General features: G+C 41.0%; 1 protein-coding gene across 1 annotated transcript; it reads right to left on the bottom strand.

Moving 5' to 3' along the window:
* Positions 1-315: 315 nt before the first annotated feature.
* Positions 316-24,182, bottom strand: Gemin8 (gem nuclear organelle associated protein 8). The gene is made up of 4 exons (XM_041640034.1): positions 24,095-24,182; positions 12,641-12,678; positions 10,505-10,961; positions 316-936 (listed from the first exon to the last, which is right to left on the bottom strand). The coding sequence occupies exons 2-4, from the start codon at positions 12,641-12,643 to the stop codon at positions 680-682; spliced, it is 717 nt and encodes a 238-aa protein (XP_041495968.1). The 5' UTR covers positions 12,644-12,678; positions 24,095-24,182; the 3' UTR covers positions 316-679.

Raw genomic sequence — 24,182 nt, 5'->3', positions numbered from 1 at the left:
ATGGCTGTTTTGACGCTGTAAAGTCAGGGTTAGGCAGTTAGGAGACAGAGCACATGGCCTGCTAAGCCCAGAGCATTGCTCTCAGGCCTTTTAGAGAGCATGTAGGCTGACACCTCGCTGAATAGCAAGTGGCATTTTCCTTACTGTACTCTTGTATCATTTTCAGACGGATCCAAAGGGTTACAGTCAGTGAGAACATGTGGATTAGAGCCCAGAATGGGGTGCACATCTGTAAGCTAGCAGTTGGGAAGTGGAAGGAGGAGGATTTAAGAGTTTGAGGCTAACTTGGGTTATGTGAGAACTGGTCTCAAAAAAAAAATGACATGTGGCTTAAGGCTTTTGTGACAACCAGGAAGGCTTAAAGAAGGAAATTACAAATGCAAATCATTGTATCTCTAGGCAAAAATGTCCATGAACTGAACTCTATTAGGAAGTTAATCAAGAGCCAGTATAATATATACGATTATCACTTTATATAAAGGGGACATTTCTTGTGTTGGCAACAGTGTACCTCCTGCTGACAGAATTCTAAGTGGCTGACAGATCCTATCCACTGTGTTGGTATATAGGCCTCTTTCTCTGAAAAATGTCCAAGAGAAATGAAGAGAACACATCCAGAGGAGGGAAAGGCGAGGAATTGTGTTCAGGAGGCTTTCCCCAAGGTCCCTGTGCCAACGACTCAGAAATTCAGAGGAATGACAGGCCAGTATTTTGGCTGCTTTTTGTCACAATACTTGTCAAAGCTCATCTGCACAGCAGCCTCCATGGCCAGGATCTTGGGAGCACTGTCCCCATACAAACGTTTCATCTCGGCTTGACGCCGCTCCCCAGGCTTCTCTAAGGGAGGCTCTGTGGACCGGTGGTGGTTGTAGTACAGCCCATGGTCGGCATTTACATAGTCGTCCAGGCGCTCTGCTTCTAGCTGCTGCTGTCGCCCTGGGGATGGATAAGACCATGGCCATAAAAGATATGTACATGCAGGAGAGGACCTGATGAGTATTGCCGCCACTGGCACAACTCATGTGCAGCCATAACTCACACGCCGCCTGTGGCCCCTAAGGTCCTTCTGGTCGCCTTTTCCAGTGGTAAATTTGAACCCTGCTGGACCACTGAGGTAATTTTCAGATCCTGAGGCATGGCCTACAGATTCTCGTTATCTATATTAGTAGTCATGAAGCTCACTGCTCACTTCTTAGGGGCCTCTAGCTGCTGACAGAACTGGCAAAATACCACCAAGAAACCCATCATTCCAATCCACCAATCCTCTGTAGCAGACCTTAAAAATACAAGAGATAATGAAAACACATGGCTTTCGCTGGCCATCTGCTGGGCCATGCATGGCAGGCAGTCCTTGTGTGCTTTCAGGTAACGTTCCCCCACGAGAATTACTATCCACTGGATAGACGAAGGAAGGCGCAGTCCCTTGGACCCAGAGCTCCCTGATGCAGCTAGTCTGTTTAGCCAGCTTGCTCCTTGGACTGTGTCTCTTCTCAAACGCTGGGATTACAGGTGGCCTGCCACGCACATCTGCTATTGCTGGTGCTGAAGTCCCAACTCTGGTCTCCACACTTGTATGGCATGACAAGTGCTTCACACAGAGCTGACAACTCAAGCCAAGAAGCAGTTCTTACAGCCACAGATGAGGTACGAATGTGGGGTGACCCCTCTGCGCCTGTCACACAAGGAATCTGCTACATAAGCCATCTGCTTTTTTAGGTGTGGGGTTTCACTTGTCACTTCACAGCTTAGCCCGGGTGAAACCTGCGAGTCTGCCAATTTAGTAAGTTCCTGTAAAGTAAGCATTTATTCAATTTGTTTCCCCTTTTCTACTTTTGTTTAAACCACACGTCCCAATAGTACAATTTTTATTCCTATGTAAATAGCCACATAAAATTGTCAACAAAGCAATGCTGCAGAGAGTAAAATGGAGGCAGCTCACACGGATTCTGCAAGCGATGCTGTCAGGAGGGAAATGGATAGCAGAAAGCACATTGTCTGTAGCTGCTATTGTTACCAAGAGGAACGCCTGGAGATTAGGAGTCAAGATGGCTGTAGGGGAATAAAACAACGGCATAAATCAGCCTCTCCTAGTATCTGGAAGGGAAGATGGCACTGAGCTAATCAAGTGTGAAGGGAAGACAGCTATTCGCTGACACCCTTGTAAATCTAGTTCTTTATAACTAACACCTTGGAATTGGCAAGGAGTTTTACAAACCTGATGGAACAAGCCTTTCAATATGCTAGCCATCCCATGGCGGAAGCAGGTGGACTGCTGTGAGTTCTAGACCAGACTGGTCTCCATTGTTAGTCCAGGATAGCCAGAACTGTATAAGGAGACCATGCCCACATTTCATTCCCGCACCCAAGCTGGGCAGCTCACACTTACCTGGAACTGAAGCTTCATAGATGCTCTGAGAGCACCCCCGCACATTTGACATGCACACATACATACACACATATACATAAATAAATAAAAATGGCTATGGCCACATATATTCATCTGGTCACTGTTGTCCTAGAACATCTGCAGTTTACTGTCCCATGTGGAAGTAATATATAATAAGGCAAAAGCCCGTGAAGCCACAAAAAAGAGATGTATATTGATCTTTACTGGAAGATGCAAAAAACTGGCCTACTGCACAAATAAATTAGAGGTCACCAAGTATTTTGCTTCAAAACTTGGGTCTTTCTCCCAAGTTTCAATCATTAGCATTGCTGCTCAGTCCTCAGAGGTATGTACATTCTATACCCCAAACCTGAGTTCTGGTAAAGGAACATGATGGTGAATGAACTGGGCCCCAATTAGCCAGGGGAAATGGCCATTTCACCTCTGAGCTCACTTCTGCTGGAAGAACAAAAATTAAAAAACTGAATCAGGGAAAAGCACGTGACAGCTCTCTCTGTCTGCATCTTATTGCTATAGAGATCCCTGGGTTTTAGATATGGGAGCTTGGGTGGAAACCCAGCCAGAGACTGTCTTTTCTCTGGGCTCACCCTTCACCCTTCTTTTACTACCCTTCCCCAGTCCTAGAATCAGTCACTTCCGGTTCTTTTGGCAGAACTCTGAAGTAAGCTTAGACTGCCTGGTGGGACAGTGTTTAATAAGCATTGGAATAGTGGCTTAGCCTAGACTCGCAATGTAGCCAAGGTGACTGACTCCAAACTTCTTATTTTATGGTCTGCACTTCTGAGGTGTGGGATTATAGTAAGTGCCACCACACCTGGTTTAGACAGAGCTGAGGGTGGAACTGCAGGCTGTGGGCAACCCAGGCAAGAAGGTTACCAACTGAGCTATATCTTAGACTCAAAAATTTAGTTCAAAATCAATCTCTCACCAACAGGCTGTGTACTTATGATCCGTTAGTATCTGAAAATACTATGAACAGCAGTTCTCAATCTGTGAGTTGTGACCCATGAGGTCAAGGCCCTTTCACAGGGGTCACCCAAGACCACCGGAAACACAGATATTTACATTACAAATCATAACAGGACCAAAATTGCAGTTATGAAGTAGCAACAAAAATAATTTTATGCTTGGGGGTCAGCACAACATTAGGAACTGTATTAAAGGGTTGTAACATTAGGAAGGCTGAGAAACACTGATCTAGAATACACTGACTTAGAGAACCAAGAACTGTATGATACAATGGGCTTAAAGGCCTCCGCCCAGTCTGTTTGTTAATTATTGCCTTCTTCCTCTCTCCCAAGGAAAGAAAGCATCTGTAACCCTCCACATTTCCTTTGTCAAGTTATGGTGAAGGCTCAACTGAATGATCCAAATGAAGCTGACATCACCATCACACCAGAGACACAGCTGAATGGTTGCCTTGCACGGATAACAGAGTAGGTCATGTTAAATCTCAAAACACAGTAGCACTCAATGTCACAGCATTTTTTTTTCTCATAGGGTTGTAATAGTGAGTCTTAATTAACAACATGACTGCATTGAGGGACACCTAGGATATAGTAAAGACCCCCTTTGCACGTGTCTAGGGGTGTTTTTCTAGATGAACAACCAAGGAAGAAAGATCTGTCATAAGCCAGGCGGTGGTGGTGCAGGCAGGCGGATCTCTGTGAGTTCGAGGCCAGCCTAGTCTACAAGAGCTAGTTCCAGGACAGGCACCAAAGCTACAGAAAAACCCTGTCTCGGAAAAACAAAAACAACAAAAAAAACCCAAAAAAATCTGTCATGAATGTGGGTGGCAACAGGCTGGCTCCCAGAGAGAATAAAATGATTGGCAGGAGTGCTAATGTACTGAGGTGGCTGCTCCCACAAGCCACTGCCAGTTGGTGTTCTGCCTGTTCTCAGTCTCAAAGCCACGAGTCCATCCAACTGATCTTGGACTAAACCTTCTGAAACTCTGAGCCCAAACCAATCTCTCCTTCCTGGTTGACAGGTATTTTGTCACAGCCACTGAAAGTCTGACTAATTTAAGGGTATTTGGCCGAGGGAATTTACTAACTATAAATCAGAACAGCACTTAAATTCCATTGCAGTTTCAACACAGGGCTGAAGCAGGCTAAACAGCATGTCCTTACTACCGAAGCATCAAAATGGGAGCTTACTTGGAAAGAGGGTTTTTGCAGACAGTTAAAGAGATTGATGGGATTATACTAGATTAGGGCAGACCCTGAATCTAATGAGAGTGACCTTATATGAGACAGAAAAGGACACAGAGACACACAGGGAAAGCCGTGTACACAGACAGAGCCTGTGACACTGCTCTAAGTGAAGGCATGCTGGGAGACACCAGAAGCTGCGGCAAGCAAGGCTTCAGAGCCTTTATAGGAAGGTAGCCCAAAGCCGGGCGGTGGTGGCCAGCCTGGTCTACAAGAGCTAGTTCCGGGACAGACACCAAAGCTACAGAGAAACCCTGTCTCGAAAAACCAAAAAAAAAAAAAAAAAAAAAAAAGGAAGGTAGCCCTGAGGGCACCTTGATTTTGGGTTTGAAAAGATAAACCTCTCCCATTTGATCATGAAATTTACTGTAATTTGCTACAGCTACCCTATAAAGCAAATACAAGGATTTTCATGTGGGGTGTAAATAATCCTCCAATCATTAATATATTTTAAAAGAAAATGTCACTGGACTCCATCTAAGTTTAGGGTCCAGAGTTTTGACATGTTTCTGTCTCAGTCTGTGCATCTACAAGAGACTGGGGATATGACTCCGTGGTTAAGAGTTCAACTGCTCTGGCAGAAGATCCAGGTTTAGTTCCCAGCACCCAGGCAGGGGACTTACAACTGCCTGTAATTCCAGGCTGCTCTGGCATCATATCAACACACTTACACCTTCCGGCCCCCCCACCCCCACCAATTAAACTTGATTTTAAAAGAGAGAAATTACTAATGTATAATTATAATCCATAATGGGAAAAAATAATCACAGGAAGTTACTCAGACTTTAGGGAAATTTGACACAGCAGGAAAACACTCATTAAATATTCCACAGATAATTAGCTCAAAGGCAGAACAGTTTGAGACAAAGCACTACAATAATTAGTGTTAAGGAATGTTATTTCTCCTCATTTTTCTAGGATTAACATGTCTTTCTTTATGAGAGTTCTCTGCTATGTTGCCAAAGTTAACGATGCTAGCATAACCAAGGGACAGCACAGACGTGACTAAATCAACAATGCCTTTCTGGCTCATCAGCAACAGACTCAAAACACAGGTACTTGCCAAGCACAGTCATCTGATTGGTGTCCTTGTTCTGTGTCCATTGTTCCACATCAAGTGTAACCCTGAAGTCAGTGGGCAATCATCATTTTAGCTTTTATGAGGAAAGTGCATTTACCCCGCCCCCTTCCACTTTCTCTGACCTTCCACATCCATCATCTCAATAGCTGCTTTTCTGAGCTTCGCAACATCTGTACCAATGAGATGAAGGCATAAAGTGGGATGGTGCACAGTCAGTGTGATTTCACACTCTCATCCCATTACCCAAACCAAAACAGCTCAGGAAACACTCGACTATAAGCCTTGTTAAATACTCCAGGTTTTCTAGAGGACAGACTAAGGGAGAAAGCGGTGGGTTCTTAGTGCACTGACCAAAGGGTCAGTCACTATGGACACAATAGTGGAAATCCTTTAAATGGGCTATACAGAACATTTTGGAGCCCATGTTTCCCGTGAGATGCACAAACACATCTGGGCTCTTTAGTAAAAGTAACACAGCAGTTAAGCACCAAGTGGACTTAACCTTTTCTCTCATTCTTAATAGATGTGGCACTGCTCCAAGTCCAGAGCACACTCCAGTTCTCCACAGCTACCTTGTAACAGTCGTCCGTCCACTGTCTTGGACACTGGCTCTGCCCCTTTGTTTGTGTCAGTAACTGTATGTACGCTGTATGCCACAGACACTCTTCTACACTTCATTTTAAATAAGAGTTCATTTCAACTTCATTTAAGAATATCACGTTCTTTGAGAACATGTCCTTGTTTTGAGCCAACATACACCATAGAATCACATCTAATAAAGACCTGACCAGCACAACACCAAGACCACAGGGGCAATATTTGTTTTGAAGGGCTTTCTTTCCTATGGGGGATGTTAACTTTCATTCATGTTCCTGCCTTTTCTTGGCAGTAATATTTTGCAAAATCCTGTGTTCTCTAACCCATGCTGTAAGTCATAGTGTTACAAGTACATATGAACATGCTCCAACACCTTACCTCTTCATTTGTGATATATGTCTTAATTAGACTAATGACTGTTCTGTATGAATTTTGAGAAAAACTAAAATTTATTTCTGGGGACCAAGGAAAGAAATGTACTCCATGGGTCTCCTGAGATGATTTGGCAGATAAGGGCATTTATCAAGACCGATGACAGGAGTTCAGTCCCTGTGACCCATATGGTGGAAGAAGAGAGCCAACTCTGGCAACTATGTTCTCTAACCTGCATTCCCCCAATAGGTAAACAGAATAAAAAAGAAACATACTCTATGCAAAACAAAGTATTGCTTTCAAAGTTGTTTAGATATAGTTTCTTTTTTAATTATTATTTTTTATTTACTATGCATGAGTGTTTTGCCTGCATATGTGTCTGTGCACCATGTGCATGTCTGGTGCCCCTGAAGATGAGAAGGCATTAGAGCCCCTAGAAGTGGAGTTACAGACAGTTGTGAACTGCAGGGAATGGAACCTGGGTCCTCTGGAAGAACAGTGCTCTTAACCTCTGAGCCATTTCTCTAGCCCTTAGCATTTTAAGAAGTGCTCCTGGACAGTAAAGAATTACAGATTCACAATAGGACACATTCAGATATAAAAGACCTCTAAATGGGTCACAGTGTTAGATAGGCTTGGGAGAAGGAAAAGGGTATAGAGAGTCATAAAATAAAGTTAATGCTTAAAAAGGAGGGTAAAGTCTTTAAGGAGACAGAGTACAGATAGTTATAGACTAAAAGGAGTAAAGAAAAATAAGCCACATAAAAATGGAAAATTCACAGAGAGTCTGAATTATGTCTGTTATTGTGTTTTCTTTGAATTTTTTGACTTTGAAGGAGCTAAATACAGAGAGACATTTCATTATATGGGCTGCTAAGATAAACCAGCATGTATATTAATAAAGTATCATGACTTCCAAATTTGAATCTAAGGATAAGTTGCTTTGGAAAGGAGGTTCTTCTTTTGTTTTCACCGAAGATGAGAACCTGTTGATTGCTTCTACACCAATATGGTTTCATGAACCAAGACCTCCTGAAAGGTCGCCATGAACACCCTCAAAAAATTACTTTGCCCAACTGGTAACTGAGATGAACCTAGCACACAGGATACACCATGAAAGACTTGATTAACAGCGCCCCAATATAGCAGGAAGAAGTTTGGAGAAAAATAACTATGCCCATATTCCCAAATATTGCTTATAACTGTTTGTTTATATTTAAAGGGGATATGATATAGATATGAATAATTTGCATTAGTATGGATTTTGACCTTATACAAATTATACAAATTTAAGGTCAATTTTGTTATATGTATTTCTTTTTTTTTTTTTTTTGGTTTTTCGAGACAGGGTTTCTCTGTGGCTTTGGAGCCTGTCCTGGCACTAGCTCTTGTAGACCAGGCTGGTCTCGAACTCACAGAGATCCGCCTGCCTCTGCCTCCCGAGTGCTGGGATTAAAGGCATGCGCCACCACTGCCCGGCTATATATATATGTATTTCTGATCTTGTTTAAGGTATTGTGATTGTGTAGCTCATTTAAACATGTAATGTATAATTAACAAATATAGGTTAATAGAGAGTCGTCTTTATTAGTCAAGCTTATAGTCATGTTAGTTAGATTTTCTAGATGTATAGAGATATATTTCAGTCAGATAGGTATTCTTCAAGTTTTTCAGAGACCTTCAGAATATGGCATATAAATGTTTTAAAAATTTAGGTCTTTTCATGACAATGAGACACATCTGCTCCTGGCAGCACAAGCTACTTCAAAAGGAAGATGGGCATTGAAGAGACTCCTTATGGAGGTGGTTAGCCATTAGGGCAAGAAACTGCTCTTACCTGGACTGCTTCACTGGACATGCAGGACCTGCAGAGAAATGACTGCTGAACTTGCCTAAAGGTGAGATGATCCTTCAGAGTTCCTGCTTCATGAAAGAGTCTATGAAACATTCTACAGGACACAGAAGAAAGTGACTGAAAACTGCCAATATAGGCAGAACTGGCTTTGAAATTTCCTGCTTTGTGGAAAAGTCTGCTGGATACTATGGACCTGTAGGCTGACGATCGATGCCCCAATGGTACGGAAGAACTTTGAATGACTGCCCAGGCAGCAAGATGTTTCTGTCAATTCTAGAGTTTTGGAAATTGTTTATAATGTACTTCATGTTTACTTAGGTAATATTATATCCTTCTGGAGTCTTTGATGGAGTTGAAGAATTTATAGTTATAGTTTTCCTTAGTTATGATAAAAGATAAAGTAGATATAAATATTGTAACTGTAATTTTTGCTTGATAACTGCTTTGTTATATGTATTTTTACTATGTTAAAGCGTTCCTTTTTTTTAAACAGAAAAGGGGAAATGGTATAGGAGGTTCTTCTGTTCATGTGTTGCTTTCATTAGTTAATGAATATAATGCTTTGGGCCTGATAGGGCAGAACTTAGGTAGGCGGAGAAGATAGAACTGAATGCTGGGAAGAAGAACAGAGTCAGAGAGAAGCCATGGACCTTCTGCCTGAGACGGACGCTGGTTAGAATCTTGTCAGTAAACCACAGTCATGTGGCGATACACAGATTAATAGAAATGGGTTAAATTAAGATGTAAGAATTAGCCAATAAGAAGCTAGAGCTAATGGGCCAAGCAGTGTTTTAATGAATACAGTTTCTGTGTGATTATTTCGGGTGTAAGATAGCAGGGTGGCCAGGGCAAACAAAGGACCCCCCTCTCATTGTAACAGATACTAAAAAAAAATCTTTCACCCAAAGTCTGCTGCTTAGTTCCTTGTATCAACTGGGGATCAATAAATGCTAATCTATTGTTAAGAGGGCACAGATATCTTAAAATGGAAATGAAACTTTTCTACTTTGAAACTTCTAGTTTTCTGTTTATTAGAAAATTCTGGGCAAGGAGCTGGCTTTAGTGGTGCATATCTTTACTCCCAGTATTCAGGAGGCTGAGGCAGGAGGATCAGAAATTCCAGGTTAGCCTGGGCCATACAGGAAGACTCTGTCTCAAAACCAACCAAATGAAAATTCTACATAAAATATACAATGAGACCATATTGAAAGGTGTCTTGAGACCGAATACTAGTTGTAATAGGAAAGAAGTATTTGTAAATCTTCAAGGGCACTTGAAACAATAATAAATGATCTAGTGAACACTGCCAATGTTAAATAGGAAAATTCCTGCTGTTGAACATACAGTGATAAGATCTTTATTGTAATGCTGTAAGCTGTAGCGTGGACCAAACAGGAAAGCTGTATCTGTGGGGCATTTTGTTATTCTGTTTAGGTTCATACTGACTCTACACTGCAAGGAGCTATATAGGACCAGCTCTGAGCTGTGTCCCTGAGAAATGGTCAGAGTACAGTATTTGGAAAATCCAGTAGCGTCAGGGAGAAGCATGGCAGAGAGAAAGATACACGCTAGTGTGCAGTCAGGAAGAGCTGAATCCTAACAGCAAATGAGTAGCTGTGTAATTAACCTCCTCAACCTTCACTTTTCTCATTTGTAAAATGAGTTCCATGCCTTGAGAGACTGCTGTGTGGATTAGAGGGCATACAGGCATGCACATACATGCACGTTCCATCTGGTTGAGTGTCTAATGCTCAAAAAAATGGCAGAGGTATCATTAGGAACTCAAATGAACAGCCCTATATAAAAACTCTGGATCAATGTAATTGAGGAACATCAGCACAGTTTTTTCTGGGCTTAGGACCAGATTTAGATTAACTGTACATAAATAAAAAGTTCTAAGAACTTTTTATGTTAGAGAAGAAAAGAGATGCAAATGGCAGGGCAGCCAAAAGAACACAAGGTAACAGGCCCGAACTTACGCCGCTCTTCTCTGTGCCTCTCAGTCTCTGCAAAGTACTGGCGGAGCTCCTCCGTGATTTCCATATTGCTCAGGTCACATTCTATTTCATTATCTGAATCCGACTCCATCTCTTCCTCTTCATATGGGGCTTCATCTTCTCTTGTAGTGGCCTGGATTCTACTGCTATCATATAGAGGCTTCCCAGAGCTTTGTAGATGGGAAACACTGTAGGGAGGCTCCTGCCAGACCATGTGTTGGCCTTGATAGTTCCAAGGATGCCCAGCCTCAGAAGCAACAGGGTTCCAGGGAAGAACTCCTTGAGGGTAGAACCATGGGGAAGTGAAACAGGAATTCCTAGACTTCCTGTAAACATTCTGGTGGGATCGCATCCAAACCATTGCATGATGATAATGTCGCCAATATCTTGCATATACTGGGTGAGAATACCAAGATTCACTAGTTCTCCATTTTGAAGTCTATGGAATGGACACATAAGAGACATCAAATGATTCATCCTCTAGAGAATCTTCAAATGTTTAAAACGACTAACCAACAGCTATTCACTGAGTGCTATCATTTCTTTTTCTGTTGCTGTGATAAAATAACAGGAACAAGAACAATTTCTAGAAGAAAGCATTAAAGAGGGCCTTGTGCTTCCAGAGTTAGTCCATTACAGTTGGGAGGCATGGCAGCAAGCAGCAGGCACAGGAGCCTGAGCAGAAAGCTAAGACACCACATCTTCAACCATAAACTAAACTAGAGAGTAAACGGAAAGGGGGACAAGGCTATAAATTCTCAAAGCCCACTCCATGTGATGTACTTTCTCCAGCAAGGCTACATTCTTCAATAATCTCCCCAAACAGTGTCACCGACTGGGGATCAGTGTTCATTTACACCAGCCTACAGGGGAGATTTCCCACTCAAACCACCACACTAATACTGAATATCTACTTCCACAAGGATGCTACTAAGCATAAATAAAAAGAAAAATGTGTCAAATAGGTTTGTACCCACAACAGGGGGCAAATGTAATATATTTCCTGAGTTACCCACAGGACTATAGCTAAAGGTTATGGAGGCTTATATAATGTGATGATTGGTGTTGACAACATCACAGGATTTAGAATCAGATCTCTGGGTTCAACTGTGGGGGATTCTGTCAATTGCGTCTGGAAGACCAGTCCAGGTGGCACCATTCCCTGGCAAGGATTCTAGAGTGTAAATGAAGCAGAAGCATGAATTCCTCACCCCTTGCTCCCGACTGTATCCAATATTACCGCCACGATGAACCGTACCTTTGAACTGGGAGCCAAAATTATTTTTTCTCCCTTAATGTGCAGTTATCTGAGAATTTTATCACAACAACAGGAAAAGAAACCAAGGCATCGAGGACAGAGGGAAATAAAGACTGTTTTCACTAAAAAAGCCTTCATTTAATTCACAGTATTTGTAGCAAGAGTCCACTTTAAGTTTTTTATTAGTATATGTAATAACAGCTTCATGACATCTCCATACTAGTACATAATGTATTTACAACATATTCATCCCTATTATGCTTCCCCCTTTTCTACTTTACTGTTTGCTTTCTATAAGATAAGAAAAAAGTCCTGACATTTGTCATTTTGGCTATCTGTACTACTTCCAAGATAGAAATGAACTGCCAATTCTAATGACCCCAATAGCCTCTGGTTCCTTTTCTTGTTTCTTACTAATCTGCTAGCTTAGTTCACTCCTCAATGTCTGAGACATATATCTAACAGCACACAAGATGGGGCTTTTATTTTTAGTTGCTGATAGACAGGTTGAGTATTCCTTATCTGAAAATGCTAGGGCCACAAGTGTTTCAGATCTCAGCAGCATTTGGAATGGCTGCATACATCTTTACTAGAAATCCGTAATCTGTACTACCTCAAAATCTGAAATAGTGTGTGTGTGTGTGTTGTATTTGTGTACAAACATTTTTGGACTCTGAATGTCTTGGAAGAATGAGTTCATCAAGATTTTAGGGGGTGGTTGGAGTGGGAGGACTATTAGGGGTTGAACATAGGGGTGCTGTGCATGCTAGGCAAGTGCTTTACCGGTCAGCTATATCCTCATCCTAAATGTCAATAAAGACTAACTTTAAAAAATTCATAAGAAAAATAGGTAATCTTACCATTGCTGCTATCGCTGATTGGAAATTCCAAGTGGGCACTGAAAAGACAAACACGGTATAAACATTTGATCAGCACTGCTATAGTACGGTCACAGCTATTTCATGGTCTTCAAAATAGCTCTTAAGAGGTTGCCCTTGCCAGCATCATGCCCGATCTTCATGCACAAGAACCTGTTACCTGGCTTGTGATCTCATGATCTGGGGAAGAACAATTTCCTTTGGTATAAGTGAGTCAAAGGGCCATGCCTGGTTTTGTATTCAACTACTTGTTTATTGAAAGAAAAGTTTATAAAAATAATCACATAACTTAGTATGTGTATAGAAAAACCCACTACAGAGCATGAGCTCCAAGCTCACAACAGTACTTCACTAGTCTAAGCATAGGCTAATGTCTATTTAAAATAACCACAGTTTCTCTTTTTCTTCTTGAACATTTATTTATTATTTATTATGTATGTGGGTGCGCTAGGTGCGCCATGCATGTGTGTGGAAGTCACATGTGAATGAGTCAGTTCTCTTTTCTCTTGTGGCTCTGGGATTGACTCAGGTTGTCAGGCTTGGTGATATGTAGGCAGCTTGGCCCATGGAGCCACCTTGCCAGCCCAATCATGAGGATTATCTTTCCAACTGACTGGACGCCTCTGTTGGGTCTTGCCTTAAACTTGCAGAAGTCTCTTGAAACAAGAGGATTCTCTAGTCTCTGCTTTGGTTTTGGTCTCCTATGATATCCTTTCTTTAATCATTCCGCTTCCAGAGGCATAGCATATTCTAACTGCGTTTGCCAAAGCACTGCTTTGCCAGTTTGGCTCCTTCTCCTACTACCTAGCCACCTACCTATTTGTGATCACTCACTCATCCACTGAACAACCTGCCTAAATAGAAGTCTAAGCTCCACCTGCACATCTTGTACAACCCACAAAAATTAATGTTTGGGCTGTTGAGACTGCTCAGCAGGCAGACGTGCTTACCACATGAGACTGATGAGCTAGAAACCACAGTGGACAGAAAGATTCCCAGAAGTTGTCCTATGACCTTGGCCTGTACACACACACACACACACACACACACACACACTGAATTAAAAGTTAATTTCTTCTCCTTGGTTAGAGTTTTTAAAATGCCTGACAACACCAGAATGTACTTTTAAAATAGTTATATCAGGCATGGTGGTGCATGCCTGTAATTCCAGCACTTGGGAGATGAAGACAGGAGGATCACCATGAGGTCAAGGTCAGTATGGACTGTGGAGATCTTCTCTGAAAACAAACAAACAGATAAACAAACAACAAATATCTTAAAATACGTGTAAATTTAAGATCATATAAGACAAAAACACCAACAATGTGATACTTAAGGTTTTAGAAATTTTAGAAATCAGATTCTGAAGAAGCCCTATTTGTTTTACTTAACTAGAAACCAGAATCCCCAAAACCCCAAACTGTTAAAAATAAAGCTGACATAATTTGTGACCTCAGTAATGTTTTCATGAGTATGTTAAAAACTAAGATATTGCACTGACTATCCTTGTTTTCAGATTTATCTTAAAGAGAATCGTTCATATTGAAATGTAGCAAGCTTTCAAATAGGGTATTGATAAGAGGGTTGTCACGACTTTCTACAGACTTCTTTTAAACACAAGTACCTTGTAAATTCAGGGATGTAACATGTGCTTATGAACACACACACATGCGCATGTGCACACACACACACACACACACACACTGGATAGAAACCGGGATATAGTAATCAAATGCAGTGAGTGTGTAAGCTGAATTGATCTTTTCAACTCTAATTTAAAGGTTTAAAACTGGGTCCATTTCCTGGAAACACAGTTAGCAGCTAATGTTCTTTATAGGCTATGGAGGAAATAGAAAATAGTAATTGGGTGTGTTACCATCTAACAAAATAAAAAGAAAGGCAATTATGGTAGAAATCAGTGCACATTTAAGTGCTAAACTGCAAGGAAGCCTGTAAGTGGCTAATTGACTAAAGCCAGGTTTCATATATCTATCACTGAAATCTAAAGAGCTTTCAGTGCCTGCAGCACACAATGACATCAAGATGAACTCCATGCGTGTCCTAATCAAATTTGTTTTCTAGGTTAATAAAGAGCATAGGGATTAAATATAGAAAGTCCAAGAGTAATCAAGTGTCTTCTGGAAATTAAGAGTTTTGCATCCTAGCTGCATGTGGCAGTGCATGCCTGTGATCCCAATTCTCATGAGTCTGAAGCGGGAGAATAGAAAGTTTGGCAGAAGAAATAAAAGCAGTCATCAAGCCCCCCCCCCAAAAAAAAGGATCAGATGGTTTCAGCACAGAATTCTACAAGACTTTCAAAGAACTACTAATACCAATACTCCTCAAATTATTCCATACAATAGAAACAGAAGAAACATTGCCAAACTCTTTTTATGAGGTTACAATTACCCTGATACCCAAACCACAGAAAGACATTACTAAGAAAGAGAATTACAGACCAATCTCACTCATGAACATTGATACAAAAATACTAAATAAAATACTGGCAAATAAAATCCAAGAACACATCAGAACTGTCATCTACCATGATCAAGTTGGCTTCATCCCAGAGATTCAGGGATGGTTCAACATACGAAAATATGTCAATGTAATCGACCATATAAACAAACTGAAAAATAAAAACCACATGATCATCTCATTAGATACCGAAAAAGAATTGGACAAAATACAACATCCCTTCATGATAAAGATCTTGGAGTAAGCAGGGATACAAGAAACATACCTAAACATAATTAAGGCAATATACAGCAAGCCAACAGCCAACATCAAACTAAATGGAAACTCCCAGCAATTCCACTGAAATCAGGAACAAGATAAGGTTGTCCACTCTCTCCATATCTATTCAATATAGTACTTGAGGTCCAAGCTAAAGCAATAAGACACCAAAAGGAGATAAAGGGAATACAAATTGGAAAAGAAGAAGTCAAACTCTCACTGTTTGCTGATAATATAATAGTTTACATAAGTGATCCCAAAAATTCTACCAGGACTTCTACAACTCATAAACAATTTCAGTAATATAGCAGGATACAAAATTAACTAAAAAAAATCAGTAGCCCTCCTGTACACAGATGGTAAAAGGTTGGGAAAGAAATCAGAGAAACATCACCCTTCACAACAGCCACAAATAGCATAAAATATCTTGGAGTAACTCTAACCAAACAAGTGGAAGACTTGTATAAAAAGAACTTTAAATCATTGAAGAAAGAAATTGAAGAAGACCCCAGAAAGTGGAAAGATCTCCCATGCTCTTAGGTAGGTAGAATTAACATAGTAAAAATGGCAATCTTACCAAAAGCAATCTACAGATTCAACACAATGCCCATCAAAATCTCAGCAAAATTCTTGACAGAACTCAAAAGAACGATATTCAACTTCATACAGAAAAGCAAAAAAACCCAGGATAGCCAAAATAATCCTGTACAATAAAATAACTTCTGGAGGTGTCACAATCCCTGACTTCAAACTCTACTACAGAGCTATAGTACTGAAAACAGCCTGGGTATTGGCATAAGAACAGACAGGAGGACCAATGGAACCAAAGCAAAGACCCAGATATTAATCGACACACTTTCAAACACCTGATTTTTGACAAAGAAGCAAAAAATATCAAATGGAGAAAAGAAAGCATATTTAACAAATGGGGCTGGCATAACTGGCTATTAACATGTAGAAAAATGAAAATAGACCCATATCTATCACTATACACAAAACTCAAGTCCAAATGGATCAAAGACTTCAACTTAAAGCCAGCCACACTAAATCTTATAGAAGAGAAAGTGGAAAATACACTTGAACGCATCAGTACAGGGAACCACTTCCTAAATAGAACCCCAGCAGCACAGACACTGAGAGAAACAATTAATAAATGGGACCTTCTGAAACTGAAAAGCTTCTGTAAAGCAAAGGACATGGTCAACAAGACAAAATGACAGCCTACAGAATGGGAAAAGATCTTCACTAACCCCACATCAGAGGTCTGATCTCCAAAATATACAAAGAACTCAAGAAGTTAAACACCAAAAAAAAATACCCCCACATAATCCCATAAAATAATGGAGAACAGAGAACTCTCAACAGAGGAATCTAAAATGGCTGAAAGACACTTAAGGAAATGGTCAACATCCTTAGTCATCAGAGAAATGCAAATCAAAACAACTCTGAGATTCTATCTTACACCTGTAAGAATGGCCAAGATTAAAAACACTGATGACAACTTATGCTGGAGAGGTTTTGGGGAAAAGAGAACACTTCTGCATTGCTGGTGGGAATGCAAGCTGGTACAACCCCTTTGGATGTCAGTGTGGCAATTTCTCAGAAAATTAGAAAACAACCTTCCTCAAGACTCAGTAATACCACTTTTGGGTATATATCCAAAGGATGCTCAATTGTGCCACAAGGGCATGTGCTCAATTATGTTCATAGCAGCTTTGTTTGTCATAGCCAGAACCTGGAAGCAACCTAAATGCCCCTTGACTGAAGAACGGATAAGGAAAATGTGGTGTACATTTACACAATGGAGTACTACACAGCAGAAAAAAATAACATCTTGAATTTTGCAGGAAAATGAATGGAGCTAGAAAACATCATTTTGAGTGAAGTAATCCAGACCCAGAAAGACAATTATCACATGTACTCACTCATAAGTGGTTTTTAAACATAAAGCAAAGAAAACTAGCCTGCAAATCACAATCTCATAGAAGTCAGACAACAATGAGGACCCTAAAAAAAACATACATAGATTTAATCTACATGGGAAGTATAAAAAGACAAGATCTCCTGAGTAAATTGGGAGCATGGAGATCTTGAGGAAGGGTTGAAGAGGAGGGGAGAGGCAGGGAGGGGAGCAGAGAAAAATGTAGAGCTCAATAAAAAACAATAATTTGTTTTTTCAAAAAAAAAGAAAGTTTGAGGCCAGCATCAGCAGCTACAGGAGCAAGTTACAGACTAGCCTGAACTATACAGGGAGACCCTGTGTCAGAAAACAATCATAACACCACAAACTGCTTGAGATCTAGACTTCATTCTATGCGTTATAAATTATAGAAATGGGTCAAGTCTGATAAGCTCCAATTAATAAATCCCATTGTGAATGAACATTTATTATAGTCCAAATCCTGTTTTGATTTATAATTGAGAAGATGCAATCTGGCCTTAAAAGTACTAGCATATTCTGAAAATCTATGAGACAGCTGAGGCTCGTCTGCGCAGCTAGACATTTAGGTGGTGTGGAAAAGTGGGTAACCCTTGAAGAGCTTTAAGGGTAATTAGTGACATTTTCCCAGCAGCTCAAATGTCAATGCCTGTGATTAAAAGAGGCTTCAAAAGAGTTCTAGTTTGTACAGAGGTTGCTTATGATTTAGGTTCAACAAATAATTAGATAGCAGGTTTGTAGTGATACAATGCTCACTCTAAGCACTTCTGCAAGCCAGAAGCCAGGAAGATCATATTTGCTCACTAAAGAAATCGGGTTTCAGCTTTCCACACAGAAGTGGCTCATGTTGAGTCCGGTGTCCCACCATCTAGAAGATAACATAAGGTACCCAATCAAATTCTGTCAGCCAGCCATGCTGGGAAGAGAGCCATGATCCTTGAGCAAGCTAAGCAAGCACCCTACAGATTGAGAGACTCGGTCCAGCTACTAAACAATTTGAAGACTTAGACCATAAAGGAACGACACAATTTATGCCAACGATGGACAAGAGGAACTTTGCTGACAATTTTGTTTGGTTTTGCATACCAAGTAGAAGAGGAATTCAATTAGTTTTGGTTGCTGCAATACTTATAATCAACTTGCTGCCATCCGTCAGTAAGTACAGTGCCACTTGGGCAGGACATCAAAAATGCTCACGTCACCCTTGGCTTTAGTACTTTCCCATCCTAATTTCCCAAAGCAATTTGTCATATTCTTTTACATTTTAGGCTCCCCAAGATCCTATAGATATTCATATGAATAATTTTGAGGAATTTGAAGATTAGCATTTACAAGTTAATCTTCCAAACTCAAGTAAGATAAAGTACAGAAAAACACCTCAAAAGGAATAGCAATTTTAAGCAAGCTTTATATTAGCTCAGTATTTCTAGCATCATTCTTCATATTTTATGCTAGCATTTTTCAGTAAAGGTCCAGATAGGCAATATTTTAGGGCTGTCGGCTACATATAATCATTTTTACATAATGTTAATGTTCATCTTTGCTTAAAAAAAATCACCCAACAAAACAAGCCCCCTATACTTTTAAAACATATAAACTCAATTTCTAGCATCCTGTTAACCACAGTTTTGGGTTAATATGACAATATCTTGTATAGTCTATCATATATATATATGCTTTTGGTTGGGTTTTTTTTTTTTTGGTTTTTCGAGACAGGATTTCTCTGTAACTTTGGAACCTGTCCTGGAACTAGCTCCTGGAACTAGCTTTTGTAGACCAGGCTGGCCTAGAATTCACAGAGATCAGCCTGAATCTGCCTCCTGAATGCTGGGATTAAAGGCGTGTGCCACCACTGCCTGGCTCCCAAATATTCTCCACATTCTACTTGGAAGTCAGCGGAGGAATCATATAATTCTTATATATTTCATGATTAGGCTCTACATAAGACTAGAAGAAATTAGGATCAATTCTAGTCTTGGTAAGTGATTCCTAATATTTGGGGGCAAAAGAAAACTGCTTCTAGTAAGGAAAATGGGACATTCAATTAAAGCTCTTCATAGACATTGAAAGACTTAATTAGGGGGGAAGTGGTGGTGCACGCCTTTAATCCCAGCACTCGCGAGGCAGAGGCAGGCGGATCTCTGTGAGTTCAAGGCCAGCCTGGTCTACTAGAGCTAGTTCCAGGACAGGCTCCAAAAAGCTACAGAGAAACCCTGTATTGAAAAACAAAAACAAACAAACAAAAAAGAAAGACTTAATTAAAAGCACCAACAAGGCCGGGCGATGGTGGCGCACGCCTTTAATCCCAGCACTCGGGAGGCAGGGGAGGCAGAGGCAGGCGGATCTCTCTGAGTTCGAGACCAGCCTGGTCTACAGAGCAAGAACCAGGACAGGCTCCAAAGCCACAGAGAAACCCTGTCTCAAAAAACCAAAAAAAAAAAAAAAAAAAAAAACCAAAAAAAAAAAAAGCAAAGCACCAACAAGGGGGAGAGATGGCTCAGGGCTCAGGGGTTAAGAGCACTTGTTGCTCTTGCAGAGGATGGGTTCAATTTCCAGAACCAACACAGTGGCTGACAACCACCTGTAATCCCAGTTCCAGGGGAATCCAGTGTGTCTTTTAGCTTCCTTGGGCACTTCATGAATGTAGTGCACTTACATACATGCAGGCAAAACATCCATACACATAAAACAGAAATCCATCTTTTCTAAAAAGCAGGAAGAGACTGCACAATGGTATCAGTCAGCAGTAGAAAGCCTGGCTAGGGTCATGTTTTCTGACATAGACTGCTAACTAGCAACAGCAGCATGAAAAAGCAGGCATGGCAGTTTTGAGCACATATATACCCGGAAGGAACACACAGTCTTTAGTGCAAGGGAATCGAGTCTGCTCCAAAAAACACCGCCCCACCCACCCACCCAAATGAGTCCGGTGGTATTTTTAGTGGGTTAAGAACACTTGGCATCCCTGGCAAAGCCAACACTGCAACATCCTCAGGCAGTAAGCAGCATTCTCCTCAAGAAAAGAAAGTGTACGGGGTCTTAAGGGCTTCCATTTTATCTTTCACCCCCCCCCCCCCAAAGTCTCCTTTCTGGAACAAGCCTTCAGGGACTGAATACGTTTTCTTCTGAAGGGCTGGTGGAACTGAGAGAAAAGGGACTGACAATGTCAGGAAAGGCCGGATCCACAGCTCTGCAAACTGGGCAGCCCTCCACAGCCAGCACAATGGCATCATGGTCACCACCCAGCTGAGCTCTGGTGAATACAGAGACGGTTCATTGTTCTCAACCACCAAAGAAGGGAGAAAAAAACCACAACAGCATTGAGGTCATTCACGAAACACTGCTAAGGCCTACAGACAAGACAGAGCCTCCCAGTCTTGAATGATATATTTTCCCATACAGCTCTTCTAAGGCAAAAAGAGAAAAAGGAAAAAAAAACCAACAAGAAAAAACACCCAAAACACCCACATTTGTTCTGCTATGACTTTCTTGCTCTAAAAGATAGATTTTTAAACACATTAACTATACATGAAGAACAACAGTTAAGAGCTTTGTCATTTTTCCACAAATACAATGTAACTCTCTCCACTAAATTACTAAAAAAAACTCCAGCTGTAACGCCTTATTGGAAACTTTGTCAAAAGTATGTATTCTTTTCATTGCATATTTACATGCTTTCTTTTTTTCTTGAATACACACACACACACACACACACACACACACACACACACACATATTCTTATAAATATAGGATATAGGGCATGCCATGACAACCAGAAAGTAAAAATCACAAACTCCCTCCAAAACTATGTGTCTTTTTTTTTTTTTTTTGGTTTTTCGAGACAGGGTTTCTCTGTGGCTTTGGAGCCTGTCCTGGAACTAGCTCTGTAGACCAGGCTGGTCTCGAACTCACAGAGATCAGAGATCCGCCTGCCTCTGCCTCCCGAGTGCTGGGATTAAAGGTGTGCGCCACCATCGCCTGGCTCAAAACTATGTGTCTTAACACAAATTTTCTTTCTGTCTTTTTTTGGTACAATTTTGAAAATTAAATACATGAAAGCTCATTTGCTTTTACTTTTACAAAGGAAGCCAGTCAAAATCAATTATTAAATTAGTCTTTGTGGCTACAGCCTGGAGGCTCAACCCTTTTCTGTTGAGGTCTCCACTGACTTGGCTCTGAGTCACAGACTGATAGTTTGGGGGCGTAATTAAGACCCTCAGAACACACGCTACAAGGGAGTGTGCCGAAGACTAAAACAAAGCAAATGAAGGGGCCACGAGTAACAGAAGTCACCTGTGATTCTAAGAAATCGTTCTGAACATGTAATGCTAACCCCAGAGATGCCTTTCAATTGTACAAATACCAAGAGTTAGCTCAATGGGGAGAAAAGCTAACTTGCCAATTTCAGACAGTTTGTTTCCTGCCCTCCTACTCTGGCTGTCTCCATGCTACCCCTAGCTCGTTGAGCACAACAGGCTTGATACCTCATGGATTTCTTCCTATGGCTTTGGATGGTCCCTACTCCATCATTTAGACATTAAAGGTGGCCTAAGTCCAAATGTTCTACTTCCACCCACAGGAGAAGTCAAAGCTTCATTTTTCAAACAAGAACATTTGTTTATTGTGTGTATGTATCACATTTGGTGGTGATAAATGCTTTCACTAACTAAGCCACCTGCCAGCCCCACAAGCTCCATCTTTAGCTGGACACAGGGCCCGCTTACGAACACACATCTCACTGTGTTTCCGTCTGCGCCTTTAGAGTTGGAGATGGAAGGAGACAAGTAAGTGATATTTAATCCCGTTTCACCCTCTCAAGCCCAGCTTTACAGTCGTCTGGGTGTGGCAGTAAGTGTTGTCAGGACGACAGCATGGGGAGTGGGGGAGAAGATGGAAAGGGGATAGTTACCAATCTTGCCTCTCCCCCCACAATTCACATTCCACCCACAGAAAGGCAATATTGAATGTATCAGCAAGGGTGAAAAACACTTGTGAATGGTTTTATTTGCTAAACCCTTAATGTGGCGAGTGCCAATCAGAAATGAACTACAAGGCCAGGAAAGAGCAGGATATTCTGACTCAGAAACATCACAGGCAATGGAAGAACTGAAAATGGGGACAACCAAGAATGGCAATGACAATCCTGTTGAAAAGAAGAAACAGATGGCATTCATTCCATTTCAGGCATGTGTCTTTCATAGTGTGACCGTGAAAGAATAGCGGCGCATAGAGCACACACTCAAAATTACTGACACAGCAGTAAAAATCTTTAGTTTAAGTAGTTAAAACCACTTTTATATTTCTGGACATTTACTTTAAATTACTGTCTATAAACACATTCCTACAGATTCCATACTAATTTCTTTTTCTGAGTCCTGTACTTGTTCTGGGCACTTATTTGGAGGGATAGATCCCACCACGTATTCCTTTTACAGGTCCCATTTTCCTGCCACCAGAGAAAATAACATCTATTGTCTCCCACCTGTGGAGGCTGCTGGAATTGTTGAGGTTATCTGCTGCATCCTGATAATATCCTCTCCAACCTCTGCAGCCCCAAATTATTAAGGTTCAGTAGCTCAAAAAACAGCAAAAAGTTCCAAATATTCTCAGCAGTACACGGAAATCCGTTAATATATTTTCAATTTATCTGGCCTTAATCAAACAGTTACAGTTTGTAGTCACTTGTCCAAGTGTTCTATGGGTGGATTTCCTAATGTAAAGAAGTAATTCTGGGAGTTCGATATTGGGTTTGTGAACTTTCTTATCTATACTCCAGCCATGTTTAATTTCCTGTCGTCTGTCTTATCTCAACTTCTCCTTAAACGCCGGATTTTAAGACACACAAAATAGTCTGCCAGCTGTAAAATAGTTTTAGAACGAAAATGTCTCTCTGCAACTTTGGTTTGTATACTTTCCCAGTGCAGCAATCAAGGGGAGGATTATATACTTCACTGTGAACTTGCCTGTTAGGTTTCCCCAAAGCATATGTGTGTATTTCCTTGTCATTTTGCCATCCTAAAGGGGATATTATTCTAACAAATTATGCTGGCATAAATTGTACTTTTAAATAGTACCACAACCTCACAATTCATAGGAATAGAGAAAGTAAATAACCCTAGAAGCCTTGTGTTAACTTTTAGTCCAAAGATTTCAAGTAATGGTCTGGCTTTTGGTTAAAACAAAACAAAGAACAGTTAAGTCCAGAGAGCCTAGCCTATCAAATGTTCTCAAGATAATTTCCACTAAGACTCCTGACTCCTGACCTACAAGAGGCCAAAGGAAAGGAAAAGAAAACTCTTTTTTTTTTAAATGAGCCAGTATCATAGACATACCTTCAAGGAATTGTACTGAGCTAGGGTTGGATAGGCAAAATCAAATTCACCTATAGACCTACTACTGCAAACGGGTCAATTACTGCACATTTGAATTACAGGTTTAAAGTAGTTCCCATGCTTGAGCCTCACTTCTAAAGATTTCGACTGAAAGAGTCTGTGCTTGAGCATCAGAAATTTTAGCAGGCATCCAAGGATTAGTAAGCACGACGGGGTTGAGAGCAGAAATTAGAACTAGGTTTCTTTAAGCAATCTGTTAAGAGTCTGGAACTCTCACGAGTCTCTGCAAGTCCTCGTGCCGCCAGATAATGGTAATTAGAGCCACAACGTGATCAAGACAGTCCCTCAAGTTTCTGTGGCTATCAGACCTGGGGCCCCCAGGCTACTCCCTTAATCCCTCAAAGCAACCCATCAGTCCCCGAAGTCACCTCGTGGGCATGCAGCTTGCAGATGTCAGGCGGTGGGCAACCACGGGCCCAATTTTCGGTGGAGCGGGGGTAAGGAGGTGGGGGAGGG

The sequence above is a fragment of the Microtus oregoni genome, unplaced genomic scaffold (assembly GCF_018167655.1).
Source record: "Microtus oregoni isolate MIOR12 unplaced genomic scaffold, Mior012 000061F_ref0000440, whole genome shotgun sequence".
In the NCBI taxonomy this organism is placed as follows: Eukaryota; Metazoa; Chordata; class Mammalia; order Rodentia; family Cricetidae; genus Microtus; species Microtus oregoni.
This window is presented reverse-complemented; position numbering and strand designations above follow the sequence as displayed.